This window comes from Chaetodon auriga, chromosome 12 (genome assembly GCF_051107435.1).
Source record: "Chaetodon auriga isolate fChaAug3 chromosome 12, fChaAug3.hap1, whole genome shotgun sequence".
NCBI lineage: Eukaryota > Metazoa > Chordata > Actinopteri > Chaetodontiformes > Chaetodontidae > Chaetodon > Chaetodon auriga.
The window spans coordinates 10,609,588-10,624,123 of NC_135085.1; the positions used below are offsets into that span (position 1 = coordinate 10,609,588).

The 14,536-nt window shown below is 42.0% G+C and overlaps 1 protein-coding gene across 3 annotated transcripts in view; it reads right to left on the reverse strand.

The window, feature by feature from the left end:
• Positions 1-14,536, reverse strand: part of kcnn1a (potassium intermediate/small conductance calcium-activated channel, subfamily N, member 1a) — a 50,298-nt gene that overhangs the window by 22,040 nt on the left and 13,722 nt on the right. For all 3 annotated transcript variants that reach the window (XR_013077859.1, XR_013077858.1, XM_076744293.1), the window contains exons 2-4: positions 5,552-6,025; positions 1,499-1,594; positions 691-1,109 (exon numbers count right to left, since the gene is read on the reverse strand). Coding sequence is in view for 1 of the 3 variants with exons in the window: in XM_076744293.1 (XP_076600408.1) it covers positions 691-1,109; positions 1,499-1,594; positions 5,552-6,025 (989 nt within the window). In the remaining 2 variants the exon portion in view is untranslated. The remainder of the gene's footprint in view (positions 1-690; positions 1,110-1,498; positions 1,595-5,551; positions 6,026-14,536) is intronic.

Genomic DNA, 14,536 nt, shown 5'->3' on the forward strand with positions numbered 1-14,536 from the left:
CTGACAAGAACTGCTTCTATAGAGCCTCCACTCTCCCACCCACCCTACTCAAGTCCCCATTCCACTCCAACTATGCAAAAATGACTTTGAAACATCAAAGCTGGCATTAACGTCTCATTTCCCTATGCAAATGCAAAATGTGAAAGGAAAAAAAAGCTTTTCATTTCTCCCTGCCTCTTTCATTTTCAGCGAGAATCGTTGCTGCCCCCCTGAGACGAAGCCCGATGCGCAGTTTTGGGGAGAAAACGGGTTAGGGGATCCTGGGGGCTGCTCTGCATTACCAAAACAAACCATTCAGCAAACAAACAATTAGACACTCATGAATTATGGACAAGCCATCTAAAATAGCAATAAATACGAGGAGTGGGGAGGGGTGGAGCGATTGCTGAGCTAATGAAACGTATATCAGGGTGTTTCTAAACACTCAGACAGTGGAGTACTACGTGGGCGTATCAGAGTATACTTTCCTGTACACATGTGTACAGTATTTATATGTAACCTGTCCTGATGATTCCACACTTTTCTGTAGACCAGTGCAGAAGAGCAACTGACAAGGTAACACTCGGGACGAGACAGAGACAAAGAGAGTGAAGGAAGAACGGTGTGATCCATAAGGCATGATTGTGCATCAGCCATTTTGTTTTTCAATTTGTCCCCAGCAACATCCATTATTCACAAACCTATGTTTACCTCTCACAGACGCGCACAGTCCATGCAGCAATGATCCAGGAGGATATACTGAACACCAGCAGAACAGTTCCTGGACAGATGGTCATGAGGGTCTTCATGACAAAGCGTGTGTTGAAGTTGATCTTGTTGAGGGCACCGATGCTGCGAGACGAAGCATCCGTGAACAGCTTGCTGTGGAGCAACATGACCCTGCCTATCAGGTAGAGTCTCAGGAACATGGGGATGGAGAGGATGATGTCCACGTCAGCATCGGCCACCGATGGCGTGTAGGTAAAGGCCAGCCGTGCCGTCCAGGTAAAGACGTACTGGCCTGGGATGGGATGGATGGCACACACCAGCAGCTCCAGCACTATGAAAAAGATCCGCTCATACGTCATGGCTATCCTCCAATCGTCCGCACCATTGTCGACCATGAACAGCTGCAGAAAAACAGACACGTACCAAGATTTCAACATTTCATCTGTATACCGCTTTTTTAGTTTGTTGTTTGTGACAGATACAGTGCTCTTTCATTAGATTTAAGGATAATGACTTAATGAACTGACTCACTCAATGCTGTCACTGTTCCTTTTGTGTGTACCGTACTGTAACATTTAATAAAAGTATACCATAAAAGTATATGATACTCCCAGCACAAAATCATTTTTCAATAAAAATAGCTTTTTCCATATTTCTTTTGACAGTTTCAGCCCAATTGCCAAATCAGAAATCCTCGTTATAATCGTCATCATCATCATCATCTTCTCAACACTGATACCGAAATCTGCTGGTATAATGAATGAAGGGATGTTTTCTGTGGTAGACTCACCTGGATTTCCCGGGCATGGTACATTATTATAAGACCAAGCAATATAACAGTGGAAAGGCTGATAAGGCATTTCAGTGCAAATGAGTATGAAGATTCCTATGGTGAGAGAAAAAGACAGATGAGAGAAGAGATTAGAAATAATCGTGCTGATTGCACAATGACGACATTTTTATTACAACATACAATCTTATCTTATATATAGAAACAACAAGATAAACTGTTCCTTGCCTTTATTGTAGATGTGCATTTTACATATGTTCAGTGCCTGTATGTAGCCTCTATAGACGACAACAGTGGTTTGTCATTACACAACCGATCACTCCTGAGTCATGTGTGACTGCTTAGCAACAAGGTGAAATAAGGTAGAATATAAGTGAAAGCTCTGCATATTTACTGTAACTGTAAATGTCCCCCAGCTTACACATAAGTATATGCCCACAGAAGTAAATACAGCTGCACACACATACACAAGAAGACACGCACACACATGCATACACAGTACTTATTAGCTTACAAGTCTAACTGAGACCAGATAATGGGGTTTTACACACAAACAGCGCAGTCAGGATGTTACTGAACAATGCCGCTGCAGGTGTAGGCGCAGGCTGAGATTATCTATGGATGCTGTTCACCACCATCTAAACGAGCGATTAATCAAAGCCCCGCGCTAACAGGGGGACTTTCCATTTAATGGTAGGTGCAGAAAAGGCAATGCTAGCATTAGCAGGGGGGCCACCACAGTTAAGTATCACTGGTGATAAATAGGCCAGCTGGATGCTGGTGCTGCAGCGGTTTGCACGTTTGTGCGTATATGCATGAGTGCGTGTGTGCTCTTGTGCATGTGTGTACATGAGCACCATAGATCTAGGAAATGAGAACCTGTACTCCTCAAGTCCCCCCCTCTACGTTGGTAAAATGCCATTTGATAAATCAATTTAACAGCCATGGTGTAAAAATGCCGCTCTGCAGCAGGCTAATGATCCTAGGGTTGTTATTATTATAACGACACCGACAACAAATGACAAAAACAACAAGTGGAAATATCATTCATAATCGTCAGTGTGATGACAGTGAGAGCTGCTCAATATTAGCCCACTCTGTCCTTCAGTGGTCCATATTACACAATGTATTTTTAGCCATCAACTAGATTGCTTTGCCCCTCAGGTCGGCGACATGTTCTCAAGACATTCTAATGTCTGAAATTGTTTTGAGAAGTCCCGGGTGAAATAACATTGAGTAAACCAATTAATCCACCTGCCGGAGGTTCAAGGATTTTTCAGTCCCAGTGCTCACTGCCTCTTAACGTGTTTCCCTCCTTCAGGGCTCAGAAAGGCTTGGCTGAGCCTCAAGTGTCTGCTGTGTGATGTGATGTGAGATTGAAAATGGACCATCTGCAGTACATGCTACCTGTCTGATGTGGTGGGGGGGTTGCTGTGCCACTCAGAGATGGGAGGTCATTTCCATTTCAGCTGAGGTCAGCTTGATGAATGGTTGAACCTCACTCAGTAACAGTCCCAGGCAAACCTATTGACTTACTTAAAACCCCATAAATCATCCTATAGATTACCACACTGACTTACTATATCGCACAAACACACACTCACACGTACCTTTGTGTAATCAAAAACACATCTTAATAAATCTGACAGATAAAAAAAAATCTATCCCTCATGACAAGAACATACCAGTGGTTTCGTATAAACCTCCCAAAGACTTTTATATAACAAACTACATTTGAGATTTGTTCCAGTTAGCTGACATGCAACATTTTTGATATTACAGAGCATGAATTAAAAGATTTTTACTCTCAAACTTGACAACACATCCTTGAAAGTAGCAGTGTTGAAATCACCAGTGGAATAAGAGCACCAGTGGAATAGCAGTGGAGAGGCTGATACGGTGCTATCAAGGATGTGTCATAATAAAAATGAAGCAGAAAGCACCGATGTTATTATTGTCACAATAATGTAACTGTTATGCAGTCAAAAAAGGAAGTGCTGCAAGCCCTTTTCCCTACAGTAGGAGGCTGTGATGTGTGAAAAGACACTGACACTCTCTTGTTCTTTGGTGGTTTGCAAACAAAGAATTAGCACTACCACCACCCACTGATGTAGTAGCAACTAACTCTGTCTTATGAAACAGCTTGTCCCAGTCATTGTTAGACCTTCTCCTTTTGAACAGCCTTCAAAGATTGTCTTTTTTTTAAAGATTGTCTTTTTATTGGAGAGAGAGAGAGAGAGATTTTTGTTTTTCTTTTGCCTTTATATCAGACAGAGACAGGAAAGGGGGCAGAGAGCGATGACATGCAGCAAAGGGCTTCGGCTTGGTAGCGGTTACTGCAGTAAGGACACAGCCTTAGCACACGGGCTGTGTATGCTCAACCAGGTAAGCTATCGGAGCGCCCCCACCTTCCAAGATTACACAGGCAAGTTTCAGGACTCTGAAAATCCATTTAATCATATAGTGAAATAAATGGAAATCAATGCCTGCCTGAAATGTAGAAAAGAAGTGCAAAATTTTCTGTTTTGTTTCATATAATGGTCTGCAATAACGTTAAAGCTGCACAGTCACGGTGAACGTGACATGCAGTAACACTGGTCTACCCTCAGAGAATCATCGCCCAACTGTGCATTTTAGCATCTTTCAGGTGAAAGTGCAGTAGTGTTGCTTTGGTTCGGTCATCAAAACAGTTTCTATCCACAACAGGTAGCTGTTTTCAGTGAAAATCTCTGATAAATTGTACACTACCTATCCAGCCCCAAATGGTCGAGGTACAAAGTTAGCGACTAACTACAGAAAAAACAAAGTTAGCAACTGACCAAGACCAATTTATATTTCAAACTAGCTTGTGAAGCCTGAAGAGCTACACAGCAGTACATATGGATATTTGTAAGCCAGAATCATTGAAATTCAAGTTGATGCTAATGCTGGTTGGCTAACTCATTGGCCATACCAACTTTATAACACTACAATAAGTTACAGTCTGTGATGTTTTTGTGGGGTTTGGACCACAGGTCATCAATAATGCTTAAATAAACACAATGCGTAGTTGATGGGCTTGCATGCAAAATCACCTATGGGCTCTTCAGTCCTGACCAGTTTTTACTCACCGACTGATTGAACCGTTAAAGAGATGGTTTTATTTCCAGAGATGAAAGACACTGTGACCTATTACTGTATGTACTGCAGTGCACTGCAATGTCAGCTCCCAAGTAAACAGACCTGCAAACACTGTGGTAGAAGCTGCTTTGAGTGAACTGAGTGAACCATGTTGTTCCCAACATACCCTGACACAGCAGAAGTGGCTGATACAGAAGGACAATAACAGGTCAAGGGGTGTTGACCTGGTCACCATGACCCTGAAACCAAACTGCCTTGCTGGTGTCTTTGCTCAACAGTACCACTTGTTCCTAAAGCATGTTGTGTTGTCTCCACTCTGATCTGCTAAAAGATGGTGTCGGGCACTTTAAAGCACCTGGAACGTCATTCCCATCTTTTATACCTATTGACCCTTTTCTTCATCTCTATGTGTCTTTATCTCTCCCTCTGTCTAAATCTCTCTATATATCTTCTCATCCCCTTTCCTCCACTATCCCTCTCTCTATCTCCCCTCCTGCTGTGAGGAAATGGTTTTAGATGCTGGCTTCACAGGGAATCACACGCAGCCTCAATGGCACCAGTAGTGGAACCGATCCTTTGGCTAAAGTCAGAGATGATGCTTTGATATTTAAATTTTTTTTTAATTGAAATGTCAGAAAACAGCAAGTCGTAAAAAAGCAGGCAATAAATTACTGAATAAAAACATTTAAAAAGACAAAATGTAAGATTTTATCCAATCGACTGTTAGTCATAGTACAGATCACATGATACTCCTTTTAATTCCTGTTTGTGCAATAGTCCATCACCTTTGTTAGATAAAGTATGTCAGTGTCTGTGCTAATAATCACTCATCATAAATCTGACAGCTGCCAACCCCACACAAATCAAACATTAACAATAGCGATGACAACACACAAAGCTCCCACTCATGCATCACACACATGCACAACCTACCTTAGTGTAAACCCCCCATGACAGCTCCGTCTCTGTCACCATGACAACAATCCCAAACATCCCGAAGATGAGTGCGTAGTCGCTGAGCCGCTTCCGCTTCTCAAACAGCGCCCTCCGGTGGCCGAGCTTGTAGCCAATGTCCCTGTTCTTCTTCTGCGGTGCCCGGCCTCCACCACGCCCGCTGCCCTCCCTGACCAAGCTCTCGTTGGATGCCTTGCTGGGGTCTTCGCCGCTGTTGCCCTTGGACACTACCACCTCCAGGCCAGAGCTGTGCAGCGTCTGCAAGGGCTGTGTCTCCGAGTCGAGCTCCGCGAGGTTGCGGCGCGACGAGGACGCCAGGCTGCCCACTAGTGGTCTCACCACTCCGCCATTGTACTTGCAGGTGTTCATGGCTATCTGAGGGAGTCGGCCGCTGCTCTCGGAGAGGGAGGGCTTGGATCCAGCATGGCTCAGCTTCTTCTGCTCAGTAGTGGCCTGTGAACAGGAAGAAGAGGGATAAATACAATACTATCACAACAAAAAGGGTGTGAAAACTGACGGTGGGTTGAAGAGACACATACAGGTTTGGACTTTAAATAGAGCATTGATGTGGGAGTTACATCTCTGTGGCTCTGGAGAGGCCAAAGAGAGGGAAGGAGCTTGCAAAACAATTTTGGTTATAAAAGCAGACAGATTTAGTGCTCAGCAGGACATGTGGCCCAACATAGAGCACAAACCGAAATATCAACACTTCTTGTTTCATTCCCAAATACTCAAAGGGCTTCTTTCTTGAGCCGGGCTGGTAACAGAGATGTGGCTGTTCATTAGGATTAGTATAAGCCTGTGTTAGGAAAAAACACGATAATCACAAGTTTACAATTAAACTACAACAGTTCAACTCTCCCTTTATTTAACAGTATGTTTCATGCACGTCAGCTTTTCCTCCAAGAAAATGGCATAAAAATTTGATGGCTCAAAAACAAATAAATAATGAATGGACTTTGATGTATAAATAAAACCATATAACCAATAGCGGACGGTACAAAGTGCAGAAAATTGAATCTTTGCGATGCACAAATTTAGATATGAATGATTGATGCTTGGTGTGACCTGTTTCCTACCAGAGAAACTCTCTTCCTCTGCACAGATTGGAAGTGGGCTGCCCAAAAGAGAACGGAGAAGAGTAAATGTGGACTTTCTCAATTCAGGCGTACCACAGAGACCAAATGTGAGAGAATCCCAGTCTTTATAGAGGAAAACAAGCAAAACCATTTCTTTTACAAGTCAAAGGATAATGAGTATTGTACATAGTTTGTTGGGGTAACTTAGGGGCAAGTTCAAAAATACAGTGATGCATGCAGTGTACCCGTACATAAAGCAATGCTTTGTACATTGCGCATATAATTTTGAATTTGGACGAGATAGGAGGGGACAGGCTTTTTAACTTGTTTTACTTCTTTATCACCTGCACAAAATGTTCCTATTATTCTTCTCCGACCCAATGCCATGAAGACTCTTCTCTTTTCGTATTGAGTCGTCTATCATTTCTGCTCCTCTTGGCAGATAGGAGTGAGTTTCTGTCGCGGTTACGCAGACAGACAATGTTCTATCCATGCAGAGGCTGCAGAGCAGTCACCCCAGCAGCATCTATCTGCCTGTCTATCCCCTGCCCTTCAGAGACTTGGGCAGATTATCATAATGGGTTATGAAAACTTCACATGGAACAGTGCTTTTTCCGAAACAAGTCGGGGGTGTGTGATAGCACTGCTGGCCCTTTTTATTAGCCTTGACAAAGCATGCCTAATGCCTTTAAATGTGCTGGTGGGAATAAAGAAGGGCGGCCCTAATGGAAATTTACTAACTCCAGTCCTGTGATGCTATCATCTTGCGCATATTGTGGCTCCATGAGAACAGGACTAAAGGTTAAGGATTAGTGCAGCCCATAGTGTTTCTAATCCCCTTTTCTGTATTAAATTGCTTTTTAATCTGTGCCATTAGGACCCTTCTACACTTTTGAAGACTGTGCAGTGAGTGAACTTTAGGTTTGAATGACAGGAAACACTGTAGAAATAGATGCTGATATGGCAGCAGGGGTCAAGATGCTGCTCTTGGTTTGAGGATAAAAATAGAACAGGGAGTTCTGGATTTTACAGACAAATCAAAACAACAAAGCAAAACTTACAGATGCTGACTGGATTAAAAGTCTTGTTACTGATTTTTTTCCATTCTGCAAACGAACAGTGACGTCTTGCAGTTCATTGCAACTTATTGGTAGCAACAAGGACCAGTATACATATTTAATTATTTCACCAAGATAGAAAATCCTAAAAGTTTTGATGCTCGTTGGATTTTCTCAGCAGCTCATGAAGCATATTTTATATTTATTTAGCACAGACTAAGATAAAAGACAAACAGTGTTGTCAAATCATTCAGAAAATATCACTGTAGCCAGTGCATGTACAGAATAAGCAGCACAACAGAGTGTTGAAAATATCGCTGGACTGAAGTCAATTGGTGAAAGCAGTCAACTGTATAGGTAATTTTAGTAGGCTATTTTAAGACGTTTTGATAAATATTTTTAGTCTTAGCTGAGCTGGCTTTTTTCCCACATCAAGCTCTACAGCACATCCGCCTGTCAGTCTTTTGAATGCACTGAGCAACTACAAAACATAATTATTCCTTTGGTTTTGAGTGTCACAACATGATGTCATTCATTGTAAAAAGAGAATTTCCTGTTGTTGTGTGGGAAGTAAATAACTCTGAAGTCCTGCTCAGAGCTCAGGGTATTTTTAGTCCCAGTCAACCTTTCAGAGTCGTTCTGAGATGCCTGATATGTAAATCCCTGGCAACTATTTCACACAAAGGTTGTGCATGTTTGTAGAAAGTGATGCTTATATTGTTTAGTGCATTTACAGGACATGAAAATGTGTTTACAATTCTATTATTATCTATCACTACATGGAGTTACTATCCAACTCTATTGAGTACAGAGGAAGAAGAAATGGGACTTTCATTACATCACATTAATGTGATGGACATTTTTCCCTCAAACACATCAGGAGTAAGTCATGGTTCAGCATCTCGTTCAAGGATCAAATCACCAACTTAATACCATTAGCAGCCAACCTGCTCCCCCACCTGAGATAAGTCAGAGACATTAGTTGTGATTAACTTTCACTACTGAGTGAAACAGATGGTACAGTTGTGTCCCAGATTAGCAGCAGCCTTTTTCAAAGGCTTTCACTTCTTTAATTTCACTTCTTAAAAGTAAGACCAAATAAGCATCACTCCGACAGCTATTACAGTAATGACAGCTTTTCCAACACGCCTGTCCCTCAGTGTTTTGAGTGCAGTTGAACTTTTGGCTTTTTCTGTTACATTTATTTCTGGTAGCTAACTGTCATCTGAGCAGCAGTGGTGGAGGGAGTACTCAGATCCTTTACTGAAGTAAAAGTAGAAATATCATAGCCTAAAAAGACTACATTAAAGTCCAGCATCAAAATATTACTTAACCAAAAGTATCATTAGCAAACTATACTTAAAGTATTCTGTCGTGCAGTATGACTCTTGTCAAAATGCTAAAGAGTATCAAATTATTCTGTTTCATTCTGTTTTAGAACATTTGCCTGTATTGAAGGATAAAGTAACATCAAAAGGAAATATTTGAGTAAAATCCAAGTATGTTAAAATTGTACTTAAGTACAGTAGTTGATGCTTTAATATAAACCTACAGAGGTTTTGATGATAATTGTTCATATTTGCAGAGTGAACACTGACTAAGTGTGATGGCGCCATAAATGACTGACAGTTTTCACTTCCTCCTGCTCCAGACTGGACAAACACATCACTCCCTGCATGGCCTCTCATTGATTTTTGCTTTGGAATTTCAAACTGAACACACATCATTAATTCCTCCAACCTGTCGAGAAAAAAGTGCTTTGGGTTCCTCCATTCATCAAGCTAGAGAAAAAAAACAGAGGCATTTTCACAAATATAATCAATCTCCCCTTAAATCATTTCTATATATTTAGACCATAAATGCTGAAAAATGAGACAATCTACCCCTAATTTGGCCTCAGATGACTAATTACATGACGATTGATCAGCGTGAAACAGCATGTTGTGACAGTTACACAAGAGCCTGAGATGTAAAAGGAGACTGTGCCAGGAAGTGTTGTTCCAGTAACGGAAATGAGGCTGATTGATGATGGACACCAAGAGAGTGGGGCTGCTCAGCTTTAGTTACCTTTTTCTGGTGATCCTCAGTCACTGGACCAGGTCAGGACAGACCCAAATATATTTAGTTCCATCAGTCAGTTGGTATGAACACTGACATTTATGAGTTTCTAGAGAATATCCGCGGAGGCACACTGAGGGACAAAACTTCTAAAATACCAACATGTCTGCTGACTTTTCCTCTGTAAAACTAAAGAGTCCTTCACAGACTTTGCAGCAGGAGTCCTCACATCACATTCCAAACCTCAAAGCACTCAATCAATTCCATACTCTCGCCCACTTAGCCAGCTACCCAAGCTCTGTCACTTTTCGCATTTCCCCTGCAACCCGACTAAACAGTGTGGCAAAAGGGCACGGTGGGCCAGCGTCACCCTTGTCGTCCTCTGATGCCTCCACAAAGCAGACACGGGGAGGCTGCCTGTCCAGCAGACCAATGGCTCAATTTCATTCTGAATGGCACGCAGCATCCAGGCTCTATGAAATGGAGCCTCATAATCAAATTGAAAAGCCTTAGTGCAGAACAGTTTAAATGAAGGCAACTCTGTGCCTCGCTCGCCTCTCTCCCTCTCTGTCTCTCTCTCCAGTCAGCTCAAATCTAATAGAAATCCTCATTCTTTCGTGTTGTATGGGGCTACTGTGCTGCAGAAGGCTTATATACCCTAAAAATGGAAATATGCATTGTAAAATCAAGTGCGTTCCACTCAGTGTGTGTTTGTGAGTTTGAGCATGTGGGTGCCAATCTGCTTAATTGTATGTGTGTGTGTGTGTACGTGGGTGGGTGGGTGGATGTGTGCATATGTGTGCTAGTTGAACAAGCTGAGCCTCAGCCAGGCACCGGATTAGGTCGGATATTGACGCAGACAGTGTGCAGCAACGAAACAAGCACAAGAGGAGGAATTGTTTGAGTAGATCCACATGTACGTGAGTGTGTCAAATCTGCGCACAGCGCCCAGATGCTGACAAGGCTGACATGAAAGGATGAACATGAAGGAGAAGAGGGAAGAAGAGGTGACAAAATAAGGCAGAGATCTAGAAACGGAGGGAAGATGAAAGAAAGAGAGGGTGAAAGAGAAAGAGATAAATGAAAGAGAGGGAAGACAGCTCCCTGTGGGTGTCTCTGCCAGCCCCTGGAGTGATTGAGAGCTGCAGGCTACACTCTCCAGTTTGTCCCTGCACACTAGACGCTGTCACATTTCTCTGACAGGCCAGCAGGCATCAGGGCTCCTCCGTCCATCCCTGACCAGCATGTGGATCATTACTCAGCGCTGGTGAAGACAGAGGAAAACCAGAGGCTGCAGCCCCACATTCAAGAAGGAAAATCCTGCATCACGACACCGATAGAAATAAACAATATATACTTAAAGTGATCTAGTTCGACCATCCAGAGTTCGAAAAATGAATAGAATAAGCATACACATCACATCTCAGGAATAACACCATGAATTAAAATTTGTCATTTTTATCAGTCTAAATATGCTATTTCCTTGCAGTAGCAGAAAGGTTGAGCCTCTGTGAGCTGAGTCTTATCACCCAATACTTCATGTCCTTATATCTCTGTAGGGATGTCTGCCGTTAAATAATGGCTGCTTCTGCCCCTCCGTGGGATAAGCTGAAGCTATTGTAAGTGTTTCACGAAGACGTGACAGTCCAAGGGATTGAAGAGGCAGCCGATGTTCAAAGAGTTCTCACAGAAAACGTGTCTGGTACGATCAGTCGGCATGTGGACGACTTGCTTGATGTGCACTGAAGTGAGCAGCTTATGTGTGTGTGTGTGTGTGTGTGTGTGTGTGTGTGTGTGTGTGTGTGGTACAAGACTGGAATGTGTGTTTGGAAGCACATGAAACACATATTGCTAAGCATGTTTTTCACCTCATACATTTATTCAAACATTTACAGTCCCACATCTAGTTGGGTGTGATGTTCAGTGTGTAACATCAATACTGCAACGGATCACCATCATCTCACTCCACAGTACAACAACTATATATTGATTTAATATTAATACTCTGAGATCTGACACTGAGTATGTGAATTTAGCTATTGTGATAAAGTAGGGCTGTCATGTTTCAGGGGCTGCGACAGCAAGCCATTAAATCAGTTAAAATCAATTATAAAAATAGATGGCAATTCATTTTCTCATCGATTAGAAGGGTACATGTTACGACGCACAGCACACACCGTGGTGAAGTCTCCTAAGGTGTGGGCAGTAAGTCAGCCAATGTCACGCCTTGTGTAGCTCATGTGATGAATGACAGGAAATTGTGCCATCTTTGTCTCTGGGGTAAACATTGAAAAATGGTGGAGGCAGAGACTAATGGCACATGGTATGTTTTGGTTTTAAGAACAAAATGCTGGAAATACTAAAACTGAGCTTATTTACTTAATAATCACAGTCATAATCAACAGACTAACAAAAAAAAAAAAAACAGTTGTTCATTGCAGCCTGATTTGAATAGAGTGTATAAACTCAGTTGATGAAGCCTTGTACTCCAGGGGGTGTAATTTCCCTCCGATCCGCTGCCGTGTTGCCCATCAGTAAGCGAGGCCATCATTGTCTTTTCTAATGCAAAATGGCTTCTACCAAGTCCTCCTGATCGGACAACCATGACACCAAACCATCTGAGGAGTCATCTAGATTCAACACAATAGATGGAAAATTTGTACAAAGTATATTACAGTATTGTTAGCTTGTCAGTCCAGTGATGAACAGAACACAGTTTAGGATCAGGGGTTAATTTAAACACAGAACAACAGTTTGTTCTCATTTCTTCACATAATAATTTAAAAAAAAAAAAAACAACAGCTCTGTCATATAGCAGCTAAAATGCTGCCTTTGCCTGGTTGTAAAAGCTGCATTGCACTTAAATAATGTAACTTCCTGGGCTTATCTGGCTGCTGCAATAACTAAGTGAACAGCCGTCATATCCACAGAAATGCTGCATTTGATTTTGACCCCACTTTTCGCAGGGTGAGCTGTTACCGACCTTATCGCCTAATAATTATGTTCATATCCAAATAATGTGAATTACCAAATGTGTTTTTTACAAAAGATTATGGTGCCCAGATTAAATTCTTTTATCAACATAGCGAGAACATATTGATATTGAATATGACTGTTCACTCCCAGCACAAAACATTTATAGGCACCATATTTCCAAAACAGTCACATCTATGTATTTATTTTGTTCGACATCCACTCCTGGAGCTGGAATGATTAAAATGGCTGCTTAACTTAACAACAACTTAAAGCACTTGGTTAATGTTCAGGAGAGACCATTAAGTCCTGAAAATGTCACCACTGACTTGAAGCTTGAGACGGGCCACGGTGACTTTTTCCAATATTTGACTAAAACCACAATCTTTCCGTAGGCTCAGCCAAAAGTTTTGGTGTTAAACTACTGATTATTGGTATTGGTATTGTCAAGGATGGTTTTAAATTGACCTTTGAGTACTGAGGTCTTGTGGGCAAATGAAACATCTGAAATGGAGGCTTGCTAACAGCCAACAGCCATGACGACCACCTCGAACACTAAAGCCAGCTGAAACGCTCATTTAGCGATGAAGATTACTTGCAAGTGATAGGGGTCTGCAATGAGGTGTCTATTACCGTCTATCAGTGGGCTTGATGGAATCCCCGGGGGGAAGACCCAACACAGCGACTCAGCAAAAGAATAAAAGGCAACAATAAAATCTACACACAATAAATAGTGACAACACTTTTAAAAAACAAGTTCAGCACTGCAGTCGCCTCAGGGATGCAATAACCTTTACTGAGGCAAAGAACCAGACTTAAAATGTGGGGCAATAGCATTAACTCACAGCAGAAACAAGATGAGATTCTTTTGCCATTTAGTTCAGGGTTGGCATCATTTAAAGATCACGTTCACTCCAAAAGTGAATCATCTGAAACATGGCGTGGCCATGATTAGTTTGGCTTTTGTGTTTTTCACAGTGCTAAAAATACACAGTAATGAAACAGAGTCAAGAAAGGGAACAATATTACAACTGTGTGCTCGTTAGATTAAAAAACTAAAGAGGGCTCTAAAAATATCTCCTTTCAGAACAAGTAAATAATGAATGACAAACGCAGCGTCGTGGCGACGTACAACAGCTACTACAAATGTGGAGTATGAAAGGTAAAAATGTCAGATTTAATTCTGCTGCAGAGTCACTGTCTGCAGCCTCCCTCACGCTCCCGCTTTCTGTCACACTCTCCTCTCAGAGATGAACAACAAAAAGTAACCAAAAACAAGACAAACCCTCCATGGAGAAGAAGGACGGCGGTACATGCCTGTGGGAACGTGTTATTGTTGGGACTAATAACGCGCTGTGTTCAACAGAGACACAATGCTATTATAATTAGGACCCAACAAGGTTGCTCCACGAGTATTGTGTGAGTGTGTGTCTTATAAACTAGGTCCTGGGGAGATTGGGGTTAGAACTGGTGGGGGGTTACTTTTCCACTGGGACATCCACCGCCTCATTAGGAACAATTTCGATTTCCAGCAAATTAAAGGAAGGCGTTGTTAGAGACTTGATTTGGGGCAATAATGGATGGAGTGATCTGAATAAAGTGGTTAACACCTTGAAGCTGGTGACGTGTGGAGAACATAATCAGGACCAAATCAAGCTTTAAATACTGTAGCTGCCCACAGAGATCACACATATGAACCAACACTCCAACATGCACATGACACAAAATAGAACCACAAATAAAACCAAACTATAAACTATAAACTGAACCATTTGACAAGTGCTAGATCATCTGGT